Here is a 24696-nt window from a genome sequence, read left to right on the forward strand (position 1 = left end):
GGTTCTACCTTCCTGTATCAGCCACGCGCGTTCGTCCACCATCATCAGGATACTCGCAGTCGATTCTGGCACATCCACGGCCTCGTATCCCCTCGAAAGGGATCCTTCTTCGTTTCCTGAACGGAATTGAGGTTTCGCCGGTGAATGGACCGCGGCGTATACGTAAATTGCATTGTCGCAATGCCGGGAACGTAACTGGGAACAGCTCCGGCGAAGGGCTGACCGGCCAATTAGCTTCTGTAGGCCCCTCGATAGAATTGCACAGCAACTTGACTCGACGATCCACGCGCAGTTAGGGCTACTGCCTTGGCAAGTACCACTCCAAGTCCAGAACCGGCTAGACTCAATTTAACCGTTCTCGCTCGAATATCGAATCGTTCTCGACGCTTCGACGGTCGGTGTGGCGGGTGGGAGTGGGGAGGGCGAGCAAGGTGAAGGTGGGGAGGATGGAACACGCTGGTCTGGCCGTGTCCGTCGTCCCTTTGCGGCCGTTCGCAATCCAATTTCCGCGCGGAGAACTTTCAGCTTCCTCTGGCGCGTTTCGCGCACCGCGCCGTTCTTTTTGCGCGCGTGAACGCCAATTTCACGGAGTCCAGTCCCGAGTAAAATGGGGAAATTCGTTTCTTCTGGGGAAACTGCTGGCTGTGATCGGATATCGGCGATTCTGGACGATGAAGGAAGTGGTTTATTAGCGCTGACATTAGCGCTGAATGGAGAAGCACGAATCGGTGGATTTTGTGAATTTGGTATATGAATGTGTAAATAGCTGTTGATATGTACTGTAGATTTTGTTTAGGAATATTTCTCTGGTTTTTAATCTGTCGTGATGATGAGGGATTTTTAATACGATTCGTAATATGATTGACAAATAATGAAAAGAATTATATTCTTTGCTTTCTGAGATAGAATGTACGTGTTATGTATGTAGATCGAGTATGTGTACTAGGTACCATTGTGAGGAGATGGAATATTTTCTAGATTCTGAATTTACTCGAAATGAACTATATTTCAAATATAGTAAGATTGGAAACTACATATATGTGAAGACAGCGTCATCTCTGAAGAAATTTTTGTACTACGATTGCTCCCTTGATAAGAAAACTGTAAGATAAGTTAAGAATCGTATTTGTGGTATTACCAACTGGGTCACATATGTTTCTTTACCATAGAAAAAAATGAGAAATGATGAAAATAATTATCATGAATGAGTCTGTTATAATTCTACCGTATTATGGAACTTTGCGTCATGAAACTATGACATTTGGAAAAAGATGAAACGTTGATTATAGAAACGGAATAAGATTACCACCTTGAAAAACTCAGTGCATCGTGTTCTGAAATACCGACCGGACGAAAAAACAAAGATTTTAAACAATTACAGGAATCGTTGTACTACCGAAACGTAAATATAATTATAATTATATAAAAAAAGTAATAAATTATTAAATTTAATGTTAACAACAAATTGTTCGCCACATAAATTTATGACAGAAATAAAAAAAATTAATTAATTATCGTCTGTTATATTGGAAAAAGTAATAATTAATGAAATCGTTAACGATCGGCAGTTTTCGGCCGATTTCGGCAGTCGAACGCAGGTTATATAAAGGCCGCGGCTCCAGTCATCGAGTCATTTGTCAGTTCGAATGCGAAAGTGATACGTCTAAATGTTTTACCAGGGTGGATAGGTAGGTGGTGGGATTCGGTGGTCATTTTGACCATTGGCTAACCAATAATCACTATGTCCACTCCACCCACATACCATCCTCTTAAATAATTTAATAATAATTTGAACAGCAAAAACCAAACGCATATCAAGGTCTATTTTTTTTTCTATTTTTTTTTGAGCCTATAGTGTCCCTATCCCTTGTCGTCGATAAAAAAGGCCAGGACTACTACCTGACCATAAGTAGGTAAAACAGAACACCGACCGATAAAACAGTGAATACCATTGCTAAGTGTGCGCAAAGTTTACACTATTATCGACAGTGAAAAGAAACCAACTTTAAATAAGAACCAAGAACTTTGCTTCATACCTACGAAAAAATATCGACCATTCTCTATACAAGAGAGAAAAAGTAAATATTGAATTAACAGCCCGTACGATTGAATTAAAGTGTGTCATATATCCTGAAATGATTGTCAGTAGCAAAAGCCTGAAATTATAGAACCAAAATGAAAACAAAGCGCCATGATTTTCAAGCGATTCATGTATAACATCACATTGATACTTTACTAAATCACATTAAAACACTAGTCAAGAAACAGAAGCCTGAATAAATGTCTCGTTTCATTTGATGTCAAACACATTAATACCAAAAAAAAAAAAAAAGAATTTCTATTATATTACTCAAATTAATAGTCTGTAATTTTTAAACGTCATTCACATTGTACAATTTTTCCATTTTCAGGGAACAGAATTTAATGAACCTTCTGTGAAATATACGTTTAATCAACCAGAATGAAATCAGGCTAAAGAATGGCTGCTAATTAAGCAGTATCGAATAATCGTAATATCGTTGAGCCATTGGAACAGCTCTTAATTTTACCTTTCATTATTTCACGTTCACGAAATTTCACTGGATTTCAATTGCAAAGAACGTAATTTTGTCGCGATTAAATGCTAGTTAAAATGTATGCATCCGCGCGTTCAGCATTACTCTCGAAAGAGCACTACGGTACTTTTATTGCTTTTCAACGACGGATATCGAGTTTCTCATTAATGTCTCGATGAGAAAGCGTCAAAATTAAAAAATGCAAGAAACATAAAGAGATTGATCCAAATACTCTACGCGTGACAGAACACGAAAAGCTCGATTAAAAACCTTATTAACGAAGCCATCTTTTATTTTACGAATACCCTTTCTTCGACGACATATTTTTATTCGACAGATTTTAAAAATTGTATTTTCTTTATAAAATACGTGAACCACTTTATATAGGAAGCTTTGCAATAAGAATTTGCACCTAATAACGTTCAAAATTAACATTCAAATTCCCTCCAAAAATTTATTTAGTCGATCCTTATAAATTTCGTTTCCGAACGATTTCTCTATCACTGGTATAAATCAAAGAATATTATTGAAACATCTATTTAATGATTTACTATGGAAAACAAAAATATTCATAGCATATACAGCACCACACATATTCAAATATAAAAAAATAAATGAATAGAAAAATGTTTACCTTTAATACATTTGTTTCTTTCTTTCAAACTTGTCACACACAAAGCAGCCATATTCATAAAATAGTTCTCCATTCTCTCACCAGTTGTTACATACTTCGGAATAGATGCCATACTTCCCGCCAATTTTTTCCATATCCGCCATTGGTACGATTCTTATATTATCGACTAAGACGTTTCGTATATATCGCGAGAGTCAGTCGTTGTGGAAAAGATGAGTCGCTTAAACGATTCTTCATCTCCGGATTGGATTACGTTGCATCTCTTTGTTGAAAGGAAACGATCCGATGGTGAATTTCCGGCGGTTCGTTTCCGCCTTCCCTCAACGTTTAGTCATGGAATACACTACCTATTGCGCTCTAGTTACTGCGTTGTAATAGTGAATCTCTCAGGCCGTCATTATAACCACTTTGGAATGTTGCAACTATTACGATAATACGCTTGAAATCTCCGCGCTTAGGATTTCGGCTCGTGATCACTATAGTTCAACACGTAAAATCTCACGAATATGGCCGAATATATCGAATCAATGTTACCACGTACATTTCATAAAGCTTACCACGTAATCACGTTATATCGTTTTCTTTAGCGGAACAAACATTTGGATTGTTCCGGCGTAACGCAAATTGAAACATATCGTCGAAAGTTTCACATGAACCAATTGTATAACGAAACAATATCACCACACAGATTTTACAGAACGTAAGGTGCGACTGATTCGTGACGTTTGCATTAGCACAACGAGCGAAGTTTCAATTGACACGGCTCAATATAACCTAACAAATATCAGGCAAGTTGCAATAACACCAATGTAGATGTGAACGAGCTTCACGAATAGTGGACGTGAATGAACTTCTCGCGCGTTGGGTGTGAAAGACGAATGTTTGGAATAGCACGGAAGAGATCGAGTGGCTGTTTGGGGTTCAGCTTCGGTTTCAAGTGAAACACGTACCCAAGTGAATCCTCGGAATGCACTACCGAACGGTTTTAAACGCAAGGAGATTCGCTAGTTACGACTGCGCGGGGTTATCGGGAACACTGTGGGATCGAAGATTGGATCGATCGATAAGTTAGAGTTCGACAATTGGCGAATGAAGAACGAGACGTAAAAGACAAACAAAGGGTAAAGAATAAAAGTTGAGAGTGAGAAAATGAATCGGTGACAAAGTCAAAGTTCGCGGAGGATATTCCGAAGAAATAAAATAACATTGAACGAGAAATTCTTGTTTTATTTTAGTACAGTTGAATCTGATTTTAGATTTGTTAAAAATAAAAATTATCTGTTGACTTTGCGACATTTCTAAGTTACCAGCAGTTGTACGAAATTTGCCAAAACTGAATGCACTTCTAATCAATGTTTTTAACTTTATCGATCGCTGCTACAAGCAAGATTAATTAATCCATAATTTCTGTTAGTGACAATTAAATTAGGTTAGGATGCTAAATTTCGTACATGCCTCAGATTAAACTAGCTTTTTAGATAAAGATTCCAATTGTATTAAGCAACGAGTGTTTTACTACACTACTCGAAATAACCACATTGTATCTATTAGTAAAAGAAATAAAGATTTAAGATACTACTCTGCAATGTGCTTCAATATGAAATATGAGTTTTATTCAGCTAAAAATTGGTTCCCCAATTTTAATTATGCGTGCTATAATTAAAGGCAATCTATTTAAAATCAGACAGCATATGTTGCTCACCTAACAATTGTAATATGCTAAAAATCATTGATTTTCAATAATATTTATTCACAGGGAAACTGGCACCAAGCTTTACTCGAATTGAAAATGTAATAAATTCCCACGTTCACCAGTCAAACAATAAACTGTTACGTTCGTACGTGCCATTGTATAAATCCATTTGCAAGTCAGAGACGTTAATACCATGGCATTGTATTTGAACGTAATATTTAATAAAACACGTAGAAGTGAACTAAAACAAAAGTATAAACACAATGATGGCAAATTAAAATTTGTTCATACGAAAAATTGGAAAATCTGTACGATAATAAGTATGTAAATCAGTTGCTAAGATAAACAGCAATCCCCTCTATTAGTTATTTCCAACACTAAGATTTTTTAAACAGAATACCAACAATTAAACTTTTAAATAGGAATCAAATGTTTTATGAATAATATAATTGGAATCATATAATCATTAATCTTTTAACTAAGAAGACTATAATAATCTATTCCCAATGCCTATAACAATTGATGTGAGTATTAAGCAAATGATTCTATTAAAGGCTCTGCATTTTAATTTTTAAATAATACTGCAATGAGTAAATTTAAATACAATCGATATATTTTGCATAAAAAATTAAAAATTAATCAGTTGAAGCTACGAGTGCATATTTTTGTGTATGACTAAATTATTTTCAGTATTATTTACAAACTTTATTGCAAAAAAAATAACTGAAGATAACTGACAGTGAGTCGAGACTGACGTCTTGAAAGCTTCAAATGATAGAGAACATTGCATACCGTATCATAAATTTTCATTGCAATAATTATTTATAAAGTTATCGAAGTAGCTCCAGGTACGTGCTTCATTCTGGACAACTCTCCAAGACTGCAGGAGGATCTATTTTATCGCACGAGAACTACACTCCAGAATAAATATGCATTAACAGACATCAACGTATTTCCTCGTTAAAATTTAACAGACTATACAAAACTGCCGCATTGACATATTTATCTTTTGCATTATTTAAGTACGATTTCTGAATGTATATTATCTTTCTCGCCCAAAATAAGCCACTCGTGAATATTCGAGAAATCTTATAGTCAGCTCGAAGTGCCATCGTTTATCGTTGGTTACAGAATGAGAAACAGTAATAAGGTAGTATAAAAAGGAAACGGATCTGTGAATCCAGGCAACGTCGATTAAAGGAAATCTTATCTCGAGAGCTATACACCCTTCAGCCATTAGACCAGTGAACATCAAAAGAGCAATCTACCGTCGAACAAGTCGATAGAATGGCACATCTTCTGTAACAACCCATTCGTTCATTATCCCTTTTTAATTACCTTTCAGCACGTTCTCGATGAATCGTTTCATTCAATACTTTTTCAATTTTCGTTCAGCTTTTTATTTATTTCTCAATTATTCTATCAATTTCTTCATTAAAATTTCTCATACTAGATAAGTTATATTTTCATTTCTTTCTTTTGTTCCTTTTTTTTTTTTTTTTTAATTAATATAGACCTTACCAACGTCTTCGTGTAAATTGATTAAACGAATATATCGTCGATAGGAAAAATTATCCGGGCATTCTAACTCAATAAACTGATGAAACGCGAGGCACGCCGTGATAAAAAATTTATCGATTCGCGATAAACCGGATAGCTGGTTTCGTGGAATAGTAGTAAACACGAAAGCTTTGCGATTACTTGCCTCTATATTTCAACGCGAAATGCGATCACTTTCGTGCCACGAACGAGAATCTATCGCGTGGACATATTGGATTGAACGAAGAATCTGAAGCTCGTTTCCTATCAGTAGGTAATCTACGTACAAACGTGGACGCGTGTGTATATATATCTGCATGTTTCGATCGTCGAGGCAGAGAGAAAGAAAGAGAGAACAAAAAATGAGAAATTTGTGCGGACTGTGTTAAAACGAAAATTTGCCCATGAACTTCGTCCAACGATGACAAAGGATTTCGCCAAGCCACGAATGAAAATCAACTACACTGATTAAAGAACTGGCCACTTTCTTGAAGTAACTTGTGCTGTGAAGACATTACGGTTATATAAATTAAAAATTCGCAAAGATTCTGCAAAATTAAATATAGAATATTTTCTTGGTTCGTAATATATACTTACTCGTCTTACGTTGGTAATTGTTTCATTGAAATAGATAAAACGTAACTAAATGAGAATAGTAGCGACCGTACAATATTCTGTAATTTAATTAAGCAAAGATCTGCAATATTCACTAAATCCGTGAAACACGTTTAAGTTTTGACGTCTGTGAAAGTACTGATAAGGTTACGTTAACATTTCCTGCTCACTGAACACTTATGTTTGACCTTGTTTCTGAGTCGAGACTGTTTTTGTATTCACACTATTCCTGTACTAGACTAAACTTTGTCTCATGCCTCTCCTTGTTAACAGTTTATTCTCGGCAGAATATTTAAGGAGGTTATAAACATACCCTAAAAAATTGAAAAGCATGTATGATAATATAACGAGATTAATTCTTATAATGGAAAAATAGTTATAATTCTGAAACAAGATCTTACTGTATCGTGTCTTTGTAGAAACGTGCATTTGTGTTGCTTTCGTCGATGCTTTTATCCATTAACAAAACACCATTATCAACATCACTGACACTTAAGAACTTTTAACCTGCAACGAAAGTTTTTATGTCACTACTTTATAAGACACGTTAAGTAACTTTGAGTTCGTAATGAAATTCACTTGCTTGTAACAAAGTTGTTACTCGCGTTAATATCGAGACTATGTAACTTCGTAGCGAATACACGAATTTCATTTGAACAACGACAATATCGATAATATTTCGCGACTGAGTTTTTCGTCTAGACGGTGAGTGAGAGAAAGAACTTTCAATCTAAATAGAAAAACCCGGCGTTTATGCGAACAGCGAAAGACGGAACTCGCGGCAAATGAAAATCGCGTTGCCGGCGCAATTAGTTCTGTATTGTATTGCATTCCGACTCGGCGGAGCCATGAAAGGGCGGGCAATTTGAACAAGATTCGCGCAGCTGAAGTAAACGATCAAAGCTTTACAGACACGGCACATGTGCAAATTTACTCGCGTTTTTGTTTTCAATGTGCACAGTCAGTGCTATATGTACGATTTCACTGAATAATTTATAAATTATATGTTACAAAAAATAAAATATCATTATACATAGAAATTATATTATATTCTTAATATTTAATATAATATTTTTTAAAGCTAGATTTCAATTATGTAAATATAAATTCTCATTAATGATTTTTATTAAAAACATAGCAAAGACAATCTCCTTGAATTTTAACGTTAAATATTAACTATTGCTACTAATTAGTAAGTTTGTTTAAAAATAAAAATATAGAAAATATCTAAAACGTTAAAGAATAATATCGTGCAGCTTCTGTAAATGATTTAAGCGTTGTTTCGAGCGATCATTTCAAGTGCCCCGTCTTCTATTATAACGCATCAAGGAACGAGAAAATCGTTGGCGTATTAAAGGGTGCGCAACCCTTAAATATCGCTCGAGGATATAGCGTCTTCCTGCTTCTTCCACGAAGTACGCTTGTGGAAGATTCAATCATGCAGAATGCCTGTCAAGATCTCGTTACCTCTTTCGTCGGTGAAACGAATTTCCTCGTTTTTCATCGAGCCACGAGCACTCGGAAGGAACGAACGTGGTCTTGCTGATTTACGAACTCTGAAACTATCGAAAATTTGAAACGGCTGCTCCGCGAACTTTGGCGAACGTTTTTACTTCCGGTTCCTCTTTGATCACGGCACGGACTCTCGCGTAAACGTATCAGTCTCAAGTAGCTGAAAGGAGGAATAAATAGGATTACAAATATGTTCATGTAGAGACGTTCGTCATTTATCATGGTTGAGATGTAGATACGTATCAGCATATTTTATGTGAAATACACGGTATACAAAATTTAAACGCGTATATATAATTTATCAATTACAGCTAATATATTAAAACATGCTACGATTTTTTAATTTTCTATCTTAAACTTTAAACTGTTAAATATTTTTAGGAGTAGCTTTAAAATGAAAAATCGATACCAATGCACTTGTTACAAAAGCTTGGATATCTTTCATTACTGAACTTGTTTTATACTTTTCAAATTTGTATTTACTGCCAGTTAATCGTCATATTGTTAGAAATTAATGTATAGCAAAAAGTTTCTGCTTGACATTTATGTTAGAATAGTTGCAGCATCGAGAATTCTTGTAAAGATATGAAGAACTAAAAACTCAAATTAGCTTGCAAATAAAACTGCTAGTACGTAAAATTTCATAATCAAGAAATAGCTGACAGCTGCCGTAAATATATATGTAACTTTGTTGGAATACGTATAAAGGAACCGTAGAAATGCGATTTAAATCGAGTAAACCAAAGTAATTTTTCAGCCAGCAGACAACTCTGTGCAACCATGAAAGTGATCACAGACGTGAAATTATTTCAACCTGCATTTCCTCCAAAAAGAATCGGTGAAAAATCTGAAATTCGATTGAATTACCAACTATTACAAATACAATTACGAAAATACATTCAACTTTTAATTATTAGTCATACAAAATGCCCTATTTGGATGTATTAATGTATAAAATGTATAAAAATATTTAAAAAAAATAAAAAATAATATTTTCTATACATACGTCAGGTACCATTTTGAAATATACAACCAACAGAAACATAATTCTCCCATGAATCTCTGCAACGATTTCTTTTCTAATCCATCAACTTTCTAAAATATTTAAAAACCTTTTATCAATTTTTCATCTGTCAACAAGAATTAAAAAATTAAACCAATAATTACACAAAAACAAAGAATAATCAATTACAAAATTGAATCCTCATTTTGAATTACGCGCCAAAAAATGACCACAGGTTGTCAATTATTCGAAGTTCCAAGTTTCCATCACAGCAGTTGATCGATACTAAATAAAAACTGGTCAAAGGAAATAAAACGAGCATACCAAAAGCAAAAAGTACAACGGTACGCTAATAATTCTCACAAGACAAAGCACAGCACGTGCTCCACTTCAAATCCTTTTAATTACACGCCTGTCGTGTATCCAACGCGAGAGTCACCGACAAAGTGTACCCCCTCCCGATGCCACGATAACCGAAGCTTTCCACGAAATTCTCGCGAACCGTCGTGTCAGCCGTGCCACCGAACAAACGCCCGTGAAATACGTAAATTCGCGAGCCTACTCGTTCGTTACCATATATCCCGGATGCAAATCTGAAAAATCCTCTTTGCGATAATGAAAGCGGAACACGACCACGTATTCACGTCGCACACACGTGCATACGTGCACGGAGCATTCGTACAGCATTGGCTTGCCTGTCTTTGACCGCTCGTTTCCGTCCGCTACTTTTCGTTTACCCTGACAACAAAGCGGTGCGAGTTAAAGTGTTAAAAGACCAACGGAGACTCAGGATCCGCAATTCGAAACACTCGACCGCGGCGTTCTGACGCGAACCACCGCGGATGCCTCCGAGAGCAATCTCGTTGCACGGTTTACTGAAAACACAGCCACCACCGACGATATGGGAGACAACAAAGAGCCCCTTTTCGAAAGTACCTACTTCAGACCGCGAGATTTTATTTCGGCATTTCAACGACCTCGACGACGATGAGAAAGAAAAATATCGTTTTACGAACGAGACTCACTTTTTATCGAATATCGTTATTAACTGATCGTGATAGGTTATGGATTTGACGAGTAACTTCCGTACTTTTAGTAGAGAGGTCCTCAGTGGAAAAATTAGGATGCACTGTACCTTATGTCGATCAAAAACTATGAAATATTTTTTGACAGATTAATATTTCAATATTTTATTATTAAAATGATTTCTTAACCATGATTTTGTTATCTAAGAAACAGACTCAACGTATTACCGAAATACTATACTTATTTAAATTACATCGTTACCTGTTTTATAAACACACGTTGTATAACTATTTTATCGACCGATATCACATCTATTTCCTTTTTATATCTTTACGTATATTTTAGTTCTATTTCTCGAGCAAACGTGCTAGAGGGCTGCATAGTCGTAGTCCTTAATCACTTATCGGCACAGCTGCAGCGAAAAGGTTAGTTCGTGGATAATGTGCGAGTAAGAATATTGTACTGCGAGAACAGTACAAAATTAATACGTAAGTACATTATTCGTGCAATATTAATAGAAGTTAGTAAACTTCCCATACATCGAATAACCCGATAACAAGTTATTAAATGCTCAAATTTGATAACGAATCGAATTGATTTAAGATAGCGTTCCAAACCTAAACTCTTATGCATAAATTCTATCAAGAAGCAAATATTTGAATCTACTTATTTTATCACTGAATTGAATTAAAAAGCTAATATTATATTTATATTCGATTTCACAACCGACTCGTATATTCATCGTCCAGTAAAATATTCTATGAATTTTTATTTCCAATGTACACGTGTACATACATATCCTACGAATGAAATCTGTTGAAACGGATATTTTTATAAAATATTATCTTAAATAAATAAGTAAATGTAACATCACTATGAGACATTATTGTAATCTATAGGTTACATTCTTAAATCCCAAAAATCCCGTTCAACGAGGTTAACATTTAACGTACCTCATTTTCATTTATCACGCACAATCGAATTTGATATTCTTCATTATATCGCGTCCTCTATCACGGTTAATATAGCGTCAGAATTCCGTCAGATACTCGAAAACAATCAGAACTTCTGAGCTCATTGTCGCTTAATTATCTGTCACAACCTATTAGCACCTCTCGCAGAAACTACAAAGTACACACATAACGCGAAACACACAAAAGAATCTTCGTGCAGCCAGCCAGCAGGGAAGAGTGTCTCTCCCCTTCCTCTTACCCCCACTCTTCTCCCACCCATCCCCTCTTTCTCTGTCTCGTAATTCGCTTGTACACTTTTGTCAAGAGCGCTCATTCTTCTCGGGCAACCGTCGAGAGTTGACTCTGTCTGGCTTATCCTACAACCGGAATATTAATGAATATGTCGCTACACAGCCGAAGAAAGGAGTTGCGCCTTTCAAATGCAACAATAACAGCACCGTTTAAGGAACTCCATTAACGCGAGCCTGCAATTCAACGACTGTACACAGATCCGCGAACATGACGGTGCGTGAAACCGTTGTCCGACGAATTTCAAGTTCGAGGGCTCGCGTGAAATTTTATCGACAGAGTTCGCGCAAGATATCCACTCTCGCGATAAGGTGGGTGTTTTCGTAAATTCAGCGATAATTGTTGCGGCTTTCCCTCGGGCTCGGGGATCGAGGTACGTGGCTCTGCAAAGGCCACGATTTCACGGTAATATTGCGGGCTGCGTGGGATCATTGATAGGGTCAGGACACGGGGTCGTCGATCGCAGGTGAATCCTGTGCCAGTGGTTCTCAAACCGGGTCCTTGCAGCGCTACGATCGATCGGCCTTTTACTAACACGAATAAACATCTCTCCTACACGGTTGTCTGTTAGGAATTCGCGATAATGGGGGGACAGCTTCCCCGGAACAAGCTATCGCGGTCACGTTAGGTCACCTCAAGACGATTTCTATGGGAATATCGTCTCTTCTACGCGCACCTTGTTGCACATTTTCCTGATTTCATGGTCTCGGAAATTTCTCGAATTTTGAACCTAACCATTTCTAACTACGAATATAGTACATTCAAGCTAAGATTAAAGCTAATGTATTTAAACGATGGCGACTATGGTCGCCTGATGAGGTTAACGAATTAAAAACATTTTTAAATTATTTCTCGACGAAACAAAAGGAAAATTAAATTAGCAAAAATTGATATGGCGAATATTATTCCACTACGTGTGATATAATTCAGGATTCTTATTCGATAATTTGAAAGACCTAGAAATTCGCGGAATCCACTCGAAGATTACAGTATAATTGATACAAACGTTCTCGAAACTTTTTGGGACCCAGAGCAGCTATTAATCTCCCGTATTGTACAACGTGTTTTCCACGTAATCAAAACGTCAGGCTGGATATTTGCGAATGAAAAACGTGGACCGCGGATCATCGAGGGATTTTTTTACAATTCGAAAACGGTCGAGTGAACGTTGCGGAGGAGCGACAATACATAACGGAAAGTAGCGGCGTAATTTCGCGAAATGTAAATTCCATTTTCGCGAATGTAATAATAACGCGACGCGTACTATCCAACGACAGGGGAGAGAAAGTCAAGGGAATTAAGAGGAAAGGCTGGAAAAAGCGGGATGGTCCGCGAGCATGTTAGCTGATTCAATCTTCCGAAAGACGAAAGATTAAAACTGGAAGCACGAAAAGTGCTGCACGCGGAATTAAAATGGGAGAAAAAGTTTATAATACGTCGGGACAGCGGACGGGCCACGATTACCATTTTTCCAATATTCATCTCTAACTTCAATTATTTGTACGTCAAGTTTAAACAGCCTTTTCTCTGCGATAAAATATAAATCGTGGGCTTATATCTCCTTCCTTTCTCCTTTCGTTTTTCCCTTCCTTTTAAGAGGTCATTGCCAGTGAGAAACTGCCGTGGAAGTAATTTTCAGGATAACATTGCGAATTTTTTGCCAACCTGTAACCAGGTCGAGTAGTACTTTGAAACTTTTCGTATGTGTTCAGCGATATTCAAAGAGTATTCTGGAATATATCTGGCTAGTAATGTCTCATAGTTGCAATGAAATAATTCACAATGATCTTGGTATCCCATTTATCACCGACACTATTCGGGAAAGAAGTGGAAGACATCTCGCCAGATTGGATGGACATGTAAACCCACTTCTTCAACCACTTCTCGAGGAACGAGGAAACAGAAGACTGAAGAGAAAATGGCCCAATGATCTCAGATGAGGCTTAGCAGGACTTTTCATTGGGGAAGCCCTCATCACGTTATGAATTGAACCTCGCGTTGAAGTTCGTGCACACCACATCAGCCCATAGAATATGTATTTCTGATAGCTGATTCAATAAATATAAAAAAAAAATGTCTCATAGAGATTAGGATACTCGGGTTTCCTTGTACAGTGCTTCGAGAGTCTGTTCAATTCTCTTCAGCATTTTCAAAAATGAGGAAAATGTCCTTTTACCGGTGTATTGGCACATTTTTGTGGTTCTGGAAATAGTTTACGCTAATCAGTAATTTTTATATCTATGTTAACGTGATTAGGAACCTGTGCTGTTACATACCTGGAGAAAATTACGTACCTGGTAATCATGCATTTTTAAGGATCATTCTCAAAAATATACCCAAGTGAACACAAATTTTTACTATAATTTTCCTAAATATTCATTTCTACAAGCTGCCAAATATTTCTTTTCTTCGTAAATGTAGAAAGGAGAACGAGGTACTAGTTGATATCAAAAATAAGAGAAAGTGTGCAAAAAATTGAAATTTTCCAGATTTTATAGTTATAATTTTAATTTTTTAATTTTAATTTTTAATTTTAGTAGTATTTTATAATTATATCTTTAATGGCATATCTTTATTTTTTATTTGTCTCAAAAGTCATTGAGCAGTGGAGGCTATAATGATATATATTCTTGAACTGCATGACGAAATCTACAAACCTACAAAGTTTCAATTAACACTAGATTTACGGACGCTAACTGTATACCTATTTCTACATATTTGACACCTGTCAAATTCACAGGTAAAAGAAACCACGTGTCTTCTTTTTAACGATTAGTTTAATTTAAAAACAATTACAATATTAACAATCTTAATAGAAGTTAATTAAATCTGTTACAATCCTGTAATTGGAGCAACCTATCCGTCAAATTGACGGGTTCCGTAAATCCAGTGTTAAATCGATGACCCGTAGGACTCGCACTCTCCTTGTAAGGGCCAATGGTCATCTTCGCCCCACCAGAAACTAACATTATATAAGCCTCTACAAAATTTGCGAAATGCCAGTTTCTTTTCCTTCCGCCGACTTGTATTTTTCCAACGTAGCCTTGTTGCTAGAACCCGTATTGTATATTGAAATCCGGGTTCCAACACTTTTCGAGCAGGTAAGTCTGCATCGAAGAAATATCGGTTCGTTGCAGTGTTGGATGACTAACGATTCGTTGGCCCTTAGTCACTAGAAGGACTTGGTTGATAAACGTAGGCCAATTTCAGAGTCCAAAAATAATTGACTCATTCCCACTTTCTCTAAGGGCCAATGGTCATCTTCACCCCATCAAAAACTGACATTATATAAGCACCCACAAAATTTGCGAAAAGACAGTTTTAGTACAGTTTCAGTCCAGTTTCAGTCCAGTTCAGTCAGTACCAGTTTCAGTTTCAGTTTTGTTTTTTCCTCTCCGACGACTTGCATTTTTCCAACGTAGCCTTGTTGCTAGAACCCGTGTCGTATATTGAAATTCAGGTTCCAACAGGAGACTAATAAATCTGTTAATAAGTCGACCAGAGAACCTCGCTGGAAGATATATTTTCAACGGAACGAGCTTCGAAGATGGAGAAAATGTCAACTTTGTTAATCAAATTAACGAAGAAACTGCGCCCTTGGTTTATGAAGAAATTTCGCGTCGAACTTTCCCACCCTTCGACATTCGAGTCTTTAAGTACGCGTCATTACGGCTGATAACAAGGGAAGAAAGGAGGCGAACGAGCGATTGGAAAGCCGCTGAAATTCACTTGGCCAGCGCTCGACCACTTTGAAATATCTCATTTAGTCGAGCAATAGGAGGACGCGATAAGGGAGATCTAGCAGTGTGGAATGTATAGGTTTAATGACTTCGCGAACCGACGCTAACTTAGGCTAAAGGGATGGGGATAATTGATGCAAAGTTCCCTAACTTCGCGACGCACTCGCGGTTACGCACTCCGTAAGAGTTGCAAAACTATGTCCCTTCATACTAATAAAAGATGATCTATGGATCCCTCGATCCGTAATAATAATTAACACTAGATTTACGGATGTTGATTACATACCTATTTTTACTGAAGTGAGCCAATTTGACTCATATCAGAAAATTGAAGTCCTTTGCATAGAAAATAGTTCCAAATCAATTTAAATGAAGGATTTATTATTAAAAAATTCATTGAAAACAGTTTTTACATATAAACTCTATTTGAAATATATTTTCCGTAAACATTTCTATTACATTTAGCACCAAGGCTCTTACATCTATTTCTGTTATATAATTCTTGAACTTGACAATTCTTCCGTGCGTCGGTAGTACGAATTTTTGCCAATGGAATGAAAGTGTTCTCCACATCTTCTGTATATTTACTTCTTAGCTCTTCAGCTAATTGGAAAATAAAATCTTTTCTTGAAATATTTACTCGAGTGGTCTCTTTATATAGAATCCAAGCATTGATAGCTGCTAAATCTAAAATGTTATAGAAAACTTGTAGAGGCCATCTGCGAGAGCCTGCTTTAACGTTATATTTTCGGCCCATTTGGTCAAGTATATCCACTCCATATTTGGTGCTTTTATAAAATGTTACTGTTTCCAGAATAAGATTTTTATTTTTTTCAATTATTATATTTTTATGTTTTGAACTTAGTAGTAAAACTTTTTTATTAGGCTTGCTTTTATAAATGGTTGCAAAAGTTGCCCAGGTCTGATGTAAGCTATAAATTTCACGTGTTATGCGATTAACTGTTAAATCATTTTATAAGTCAAATTGGCTCACAACCGTAAAAATAGGTATACCACATTCGAGAATGCGAAATGAAAGGATCTGCAGGGGAAAGGAATCAACATTTACGTATATTTCATGACGTAACTGAAAACCAATGTATGTTTTTAAAAAATATTATTTAAGTTTTATATATATACCGTAATCAAATTTTTAATGAGTCAAATTGGCTCAGTCCGTAAATCTAGTGTTAAAACCTAATAATTATTAACCCTTTGCAGTAGAGAGGTGAGCCTAAGTTGTGTTTGTTGTATAACAATCGTATATTTATTATAAAATTATAAATTTACACACGCATTATACCATAATTGTTCACTCTCACTCTTTCTTATAACAAACTGAACTTCCTTCTAACATATTGACTCTGATCTATAGCAACTGCACAACACCACGAATTCTAGATCTTCCATTCGCATTTTTAAAAACATACATATCTACATTCGTGCCATTACTCGACCTCACACACTTGCATTCACACTAATAAAACCAAACCCACAGTTTCATCTATTTTTAAAATTATTATTTCACTATATTTTTAATATTATTACTCGAGCTTTTTCTTCAGAGTTTAAACGTAGTGTACTCAGATAATAGTAATTAAGGAAGTTGCGCGAGGGAAACATATGTATACATGTTGGTTTGGATATGTTTTTGGGTGAGTTTTGGATCGTTGGTTTGGATGGTTTAACCCTCTGCACTCGAGATGTGAGCCCAAGTCACCGTTTAATCAAATTCCGAAGACCTATATTAATTTACATATCAAATCTAAACTAACCTAAGATTGCACGGAATGTCGAAATAAAATAATTTTAAGTCTTAATTTATACCTGATCCCTTATTTACAAAATTATTATTTTTCAAAAATATCCTCTACGTTACAGCAGAAAGTTTTTGAATTACTATTTCTCTCTAACCAAAATAATCACCGAGTGCAAAGGGTTAAAAACCTAAAAATTCCTTTTCCCCTTTATTCCCCTTATATTTTTCTCTTTCTTTCCTCTTCTTTATTCCACTTCCTTCTCCGTTTAAAAAGATTTTACAGTTCCTGCACGACTGATGGAATATCGTATGAATATTGTATTTTCTTTCGGAAATGGAAGTTCTGGTTTCGAGATACATCGCGTGGGAAAATTTCCTGGAGAAAATTAGAAAAGAAATTTGAAAAAGTGAATAATAAATCGGTGAGAAATGAAGCGGAGGGCAGCCACTTTGACCAACCTTACCTTGGTCTTGCCTTTAAAGGTGTGCCCTTATGAGTGTATGTAAGGCACGAGGTATGTTCTAGGCGCGGATTTTAATTAAAAAGGTGTGCTAGTCGTCGCGAAGTCAGGTAATTGTCTTTGCGACTGAGTTACGATGAATTGCTACATCTATTATTATTTTTAGTGACTTTAACGAGAAATGGAACTTATAGAACATCCCAATTTAATCCTTTTCATTTCGAATATTCGCAGGTCGAGAAATACAGAAAACTACAGAAAATTACAGAAATTAAAATTTTGTATATTTAGTATTAGACACAAATGAGTTTCAACAAATTCTGTGCGTTCATATATTGCAATGTATGTTTCATATATTGTAATTCATACGAAAACATTGTGAATTAACATTTGTAAATGAAATTTCTTAATGAAAAAATTTATTTTCTACGATTTCTTATACTAGTATATATTTGTTACAGAATAATAAGAATGCAATGCAAGGAAAACAGTTTTCTGTAGCAATTTTATTAATATCTAGTAAATATTTGAAAAGCCATTGGCGTAGTGGCGGCTATAATGATATATATTCTTGAACTGCATAGCGAAATATACAAACCTACAAAGTTTCAATAAAATCGGTGACCCGAAGGACTTGCACTTTGCTTGTTAGCGAAAGTAGGAACGAGTCAGTTGTTTTTGGTCTCTGAAATTGGTCTGCGTTTATTAGCTAGGCCCTTCTAGTGACTAAGGGCCAACGAATCGTTAGTCATCCAACAACACTTCAACGTTGTAACTGTCACGGGAAAGGTGGTTGGAGTCAAACAACTCCCGATGACAATAAAGTATCGAGTTGGAACGTTTGTTGGAACCAAGTTGAATTGTTCAGACGATGCAAAGAGTCGAGATATTTAACCCATTTGCATCATGACTCTACTTAAGCTGCCGCTTATCACCGCGCGTGGTCGGTCTTATGTGCAGTAAACGGCATCCAAATTGTTCGCGGAGTTTATTAAAACTATACTATGTAAATGATTGATACACAATGTTACATCGCAAACATCGCATTTTACATTTTTTTATGAAAAAGGAAAGAAACAAATATTATTTTAAAATATATTGTAATATATATATTATATTCCGCGCTTGGTGATAGAATCGCGGGCTCGCGGAATATTCCGCGCTTGGTGATAGTAAACTGTCGCGGCTCGCGGAATATTCCGCGCTTGGATACAAATGGTTGTGTTCGTATCTATTGTACCGTAGTATCAATAGGCCTTTACCACTAGTACAATTCTAATGTACCGTAGTGACATATACAACTCGCGAGTAAAGGTTGAACGAAACTCCGCATAGTTTGATGGTATGCTTAAGACTGTTTTATTCTCTAGCTCGGTCAGCTTTCATACATGAGTATTTTTTGGGGGTGGTTCCAAAGAGTAGGGAAGGATATTTATAATTATTAGAGATAAGTGAGTTTCGTGATACTTCTGGTTTTAAATATGGCGTGATAAATGGACGTAGAGTGTTCGTGATTAGTTTTAAGCTAGGATAATTGGAAACTCGAGATGGGATGTTTATGGAGAGGGTTAGTTCTATGATAAGATGTCTGGCGGCATAGGAAATCGGAATGGAGCGTTTGCAAAGAGGGTTAAATTTTAGGTTAGGAAGTTTACTTTTGGGTATGGCGCCAGATAACTATGCAGGAGGTTGATAATTTTGGGCAGAGGAAGTAAAGCTTGAAAGTAGGATCGTAGGGGTTTATCACATAACTATGCCATAAGTGTAGGAATGGTTAGCGTGGAATATTCCACGCACGATTTTATGGAATTTTCCGCTATTATGGGATATTCCGCGCTCACTAATAGTAGACAATCGCAGGCTCGCGAAATATTCCACGCCTGGATGCAAATGATATATAAGGGTGCATGAGCGAGAAACAAACAGTTCGAAAGGGGAGTCCTGTGTGAGTCAGTGTGAAAGGTCACAGCATGTAAATCAGTTCATAATAAATAAGTTTTTATTATCTACCACCGTCCTTTTGCTGCCTCCTAAATAATTCCTACATAAGTGTGCGCCTATTTTATCGCGATTTGCGGACACGTACGGAGAGCAGACAAGGAACGGACAGAAAAAGGGACACCCGCATAGCCGTGATGCGCTTTATCTATCAATCTTTCAAAAGCGAGGCATCAAGCGGGAAAAAATGCGAAATCAATAACCCGTGCGACTGTATACCTAAGCATCCGGTTCACGTGAGATATCAAGCTGTCAGTGGCGCGTGATGAAGGAACAGAGCGAGACTGCACAGATTCCTGTTCTACCGGTAGACAAATGGAATCGTTCCGTTGCCAAAGCCGTCGTCCCTTCACGCTCGTGTCGCCTCCTGTTTCATTCATGGCCGTAAAATGTTTTCCTTTAAAATTAAAACGCTGCCCGCCACTTTTTTCCCTATTTTTCTTTCCCCTTTTCCCCAATCCCAGCGACCGGCAACCATCGTTCAACCCACCCTTCCGGGTATTTTGCGCGAGCTGAACGTTTGATTAAACACGCAAGTATGTGTTTGACTCCGGGATGGTACAATTGGTCTCGTTTGTATTATTGTCTCGAAATTTTACCGTGAAATATTTAATCAGGGTACACTCGGTTTGCGAGTATTTAAGAGAAGAAATTTTTAAATTGTTTACGACAGCAATAGTTGTTTTCTGATAATTTTTGCACTAAGATCTTGAAAATCTAGGTTTTATTTTTAGAATCATTTTGTATATACTGTGTTTTGTTTGAATTTATATTCTGTTTTCCTGAAATCGATATTTAATTAGAAATCTAGGAAATATATTCACTGATTGCAGATTACTTGATAAAAATGAATAGTATTTTTATACTTAACAAAATTTGTTTATAAATTCCGATAGTTAACACATTGAACGCCAGCGGCATATGAGACATTAAACACTAGGTTTATGAACCTATCTGTATACCTATTTCTAAGGACACCTGTCAAATTGACAGGTAAAGGAAACCACGTGCCTTTTTTTTCAACGATTAGTTTTATTTAAGAACAGTTATATATTATACTAACAGTCTTAATATAAGTTAACTAAATCTGCTACTATCGTATAACTGGAGCAACCCTTCCGTCAAATTGATGGGTTCCGTAAATCTAGTGTTAAAGCCTGAGCACCGGCCTCATTCGTTTGTTGTCGAACAATGAGAAGCTAAAGAAAATATTTAAAACTCACACATTTTCTTAAAATACTATATTTTGATCGCATATTCGTCATTCTGTGGACATTTCGCTATTACTAGAATCATCGGAATTATTCGAATATCGTAATGGAACAGCTCTTGATATTCTCCTTGGACCCAAATCGCTATCACTATCCTCGACTCGTATGTCAGAATCTTCCGAATGTATCGAATAATCTGATAGAGGGTCAGCGATATACTCGTTGAAAGCTTCGCTCATATTATACGGGTAAATAGTTACAGAATAATAAGACTTATTATACTGTTCAACAAAAAGCGTAAACCTACGAAAGAGGTACTAACTACGGAATACACTGCTCGAGAGTGATTCTTGCTTCGATAGTTTCTGAAGCATCGTATACGTTTTATTTTCGGAGTATAACAAATGCAGATCGTCGTAAACGTGACAAGTGAATGCAAATTGACGTGTAAGACATCCATACAAGCAGAAAAGAATCCTCGTCATCGCGAGGGCGAGAGTCAAGTGACAAATTTACAAACCCGCATTATCACGGGGCCGGTGCTCAAGCGACAGACTCAGAAACCCGCGTTTTCGCGGGACCGGTGCTCAATGTGTTAAGAAATATCCGGTAATGACGTTTTTAAGTAACTTTCATCCCTCAAGGTATTTCTAACTCTTCGAGTCTCCATTACGCATAGTAACTCAGAAAGTTGGATACAACCTGTTAAAATATGAAACCGAAAAGCCGAATTAAAACACGAAAATAACGTAGGTAGAAGTAAAAGTGTGCATTAGAACAAATGAACTTAGAAAATTTAGAAAATTTCATACACGATCCAGATAATTTAGAAAACTCTTCGAATGAAGGAAAGGTAGACTTATCTTACCTCGCTGTTTATCACTACGTCTTTTAATGAAATTTTTCTACGCAATTTCCTTAAAAACTGGCGAAGAGACGAAAACAGGGTTGGCAAGGAGATCGATGGAAGCGTTTTCCCGCAGTTCGAAACGCCTTAGGCGTTCGGAATCGTTCAATCGTTATCAAACCCCGCAGACCTGCTCGTTGCTCGTTCGATTTCGATCCAACGAACGCCACACGCAATTTTACAGCGTTCCGTGCCTCTATTTGACTGCTTCGTCCACCTTTTATCGCAATTTCGGAGGAACACGGTCGTTTCAAAGTTACCACCATAAACGTCCCTTTGTATACCTCTCTACGAACGAATTCGTGGTGTAATTTCGCTGGGTGTCGTCTCCATTTCACCTTGTCCATTTTTTCAGCGGAGCCAGTGAAATCGGTGGTAGTGCAAAACTCTGATCAGCGAAGGCATCTGTGTGCGTGTATCCATTTCTCTCGGACTTGCCACTGCGCAAATAATTGGCTTATTAAAAGCGCGTCGACGTGCAACGTTTTCTCTCGCCTTTTATTTCTCGCCGTTCTTCACAATCAAATGGCGTAATCGGTGATATAATAATTTTCCGACGGAGCACGTAATCGATTAAACGAAGCCGAGGGTGTCGCACTCGCGCGAGTAATTTATTTCCTTTCTTTATTTTTTAACGACGCGGACCTGCAGGAAAAACCGAGGAAAAAGGCGAATGAACGTGCCTCGACGTTAAATCCTGCTTTATATAGACCACGTTCTGTTACGTTCATATTCCGCTACGTCGATCGTTGCTAATTGTTGCGACGGCAATAGCACGTGGAAGACGTGCCTTAACGTCCTTCTTGAGGATTAAGAAATCATAAATCACAGACAAGAGCTATGGACAACAGTACTGGCGAAGTAGTGCTTCCAATTCATTGTAAGTTAACTCTGTGATAACATTTCTTTCGCGGATATCTTACACCTATGTTAACGTATCACGTTACCGAACTTGGAGATAGTAGTTTTGATAGTGTCAGCGAAGAATGGGTATTGACACTTTGCCGGCCGCTGTCACGCAGACATGACTTTGGTTCAGCGCGGCACAATGCTTCCACTATGCTTCTGTTTTAAGTCTCCCGATCGTCTTTTCTCGACATTTCTTAAGCACATGCTGGTTCCGTTAGTCCCAAATATTAGTGCCTTTTTAAATAATAAGGATAGCGTAAATATGAGCATCAGCAACTAGTAGAACTCGCGCGAAATTCGACGATGGCGAGCAGTGAGCGGCTGGCAAAGTGTTAAGTACTAACGAGAGTGTAGACGATACTAGTGGAATACTAGTGGAATACTAGTGGAATTTTGCCCCGCAACCGAACGAGTTGACTCCTTCCCTGCAACGCACAGTAGTTGCGCCGTCGCCGAGGGATACCTGCGATCAGCTGACTACAAAACGATCGTGGGGAAGGACCTCCGCAATGTCTCTTAGCTCGTAATAAAATATATATATTGGAATCGATAACACCTTTATTTCCGTATACATCGATCAGAACTTGTTGGGAATTTCGGGAAGCAAATCCAAATGATTAACGTACAGGGATGTAACTGTGGGGATGTTTAGCTTTTAAGTTGGTATGAGTGCGAGGTGATGCGTGGTGACGAGTGAATGTGGATGGATGGTAAAACTGGAAAACAAAAGAAGCGCGAAAGGGAAGTGAGTGTGTGTCCGTCCATGTGGTGCGTGAATGTCCCTGTGCCGAATGAGAATGTGCGATAAATAATAATCCCTAAATATAGACAGAATCCTTGTAATAATTAATATTATTAATAAATAGTTACATAAGTAAGAGTGTCAAGTTTTTCATTATCCACCACAGTAACTATATGCAGTTGTACAGCAATTGGATGTATAAAGTTTAATATTAGTGAAATGTATGCGCTTTACGCGAATATACAAATAAAACACGAGAGTCTTTTTCACACCACTGTGGCTCACAATATGTAAACTATTTGCACTGTTCCGGATTTGAGAGTGAGAGCTGTGAGGGACAGCAGGCCCTTTTAAACCCTAAAAACCGACCCCTTGATGCCTGTGTGACGTAGTTAACAAACACACAGGGGCCTCAGACATTGCCCCTGTGACACGTCATGACATACCAGAAGATAGCCGACCAGTAGTCCCAGACCTTTGACACAGCCCCGATAAATCACTGAAACCATAGCCACCCCTTGGACCCATGACACATAATACCAATAACCTCTCCTCCAGTTAAAACCATTATAAATATCCGAACCTAGAGCAAAATAAAAGGTTAGTACTATTCTGAAAATTGAGCTCGTGAATTACGTCTGTTCGTACCCTACCCGCGCACCGTGACACCTGCATAGTATCTGTATATCGTCAATAGGTCGTCCTCAATTGGCGACGGTTAATGACGAACCAAATTTCTTGAGGAAGGTTGTGGTTGTAGTGGACTGTATTTTACGTAGTAGTTTCGGATAACTCTTCTGAACTCTTCGAATGAGGGCAGAAGCTGGTGAGGGTTCTGGTGTTAGGTGTCCGCCAGAAACCACGATGGAACTGACGATCCCTATAGCTGCACAGCCGAGCTGCGCAGTGCGGGAGACCGGTGAAGTTGTAGGGCCCAAGCCGGCAAGTCCACTCACCTCGCCTCCTCGTTGGTGCCCTCGGGATCCAGTGGGTGGTGTCCCATGCGTTCGCGCATGCCACTGGATGCGAAAGAGGGAGTGGCAACGGGCCATGGAGACCTTCGGTTGGATCTCATATCCATGCCAGACCCGAAGTGGCCCAAGAGAAATACGCCAAATCGGGTATCTCCC

At 37.4% G+C, this 24696-nt stretch overlaps 1 protein-coding gene across 1 annotated transcript in view; it reads left to right on the forward strand.

Moving 5' to 3' along the window:
- Positions 1–607: 607 nt before the first annotated feature.
- The window catches only part of LOC108551853 (chymotrypsin-2), a 32188-nt gene continuing 8099 nt past the window's right edge, over positions 608–24696 (forward strand). Inside the window, exon 1 of the mRNA XM_017906186.1 lies at positions 608–746. Coding sequence (XP_017761675.1) covers positions 608–746 — 139 coding nt within the window. The remainder of the gene's footprint in view (positions 747–24696) is intronic.

The sequence above is a fragment of the Eufriesea mexicana genome, unplaced genomic scaffold, assembly GCF_001483705.2.
Source record: "Eufriesea mexicana isolate 0111107269 unplaced genomic scaffold, ASM148370v2 scaffold5064, whole genome shotgun sequence".
NCBI lineage: Eukaryota > Metazoa > Arthropoda > Insecta > Hymenoptera > Apidae > Eufriesea > Eufriesea mexicana.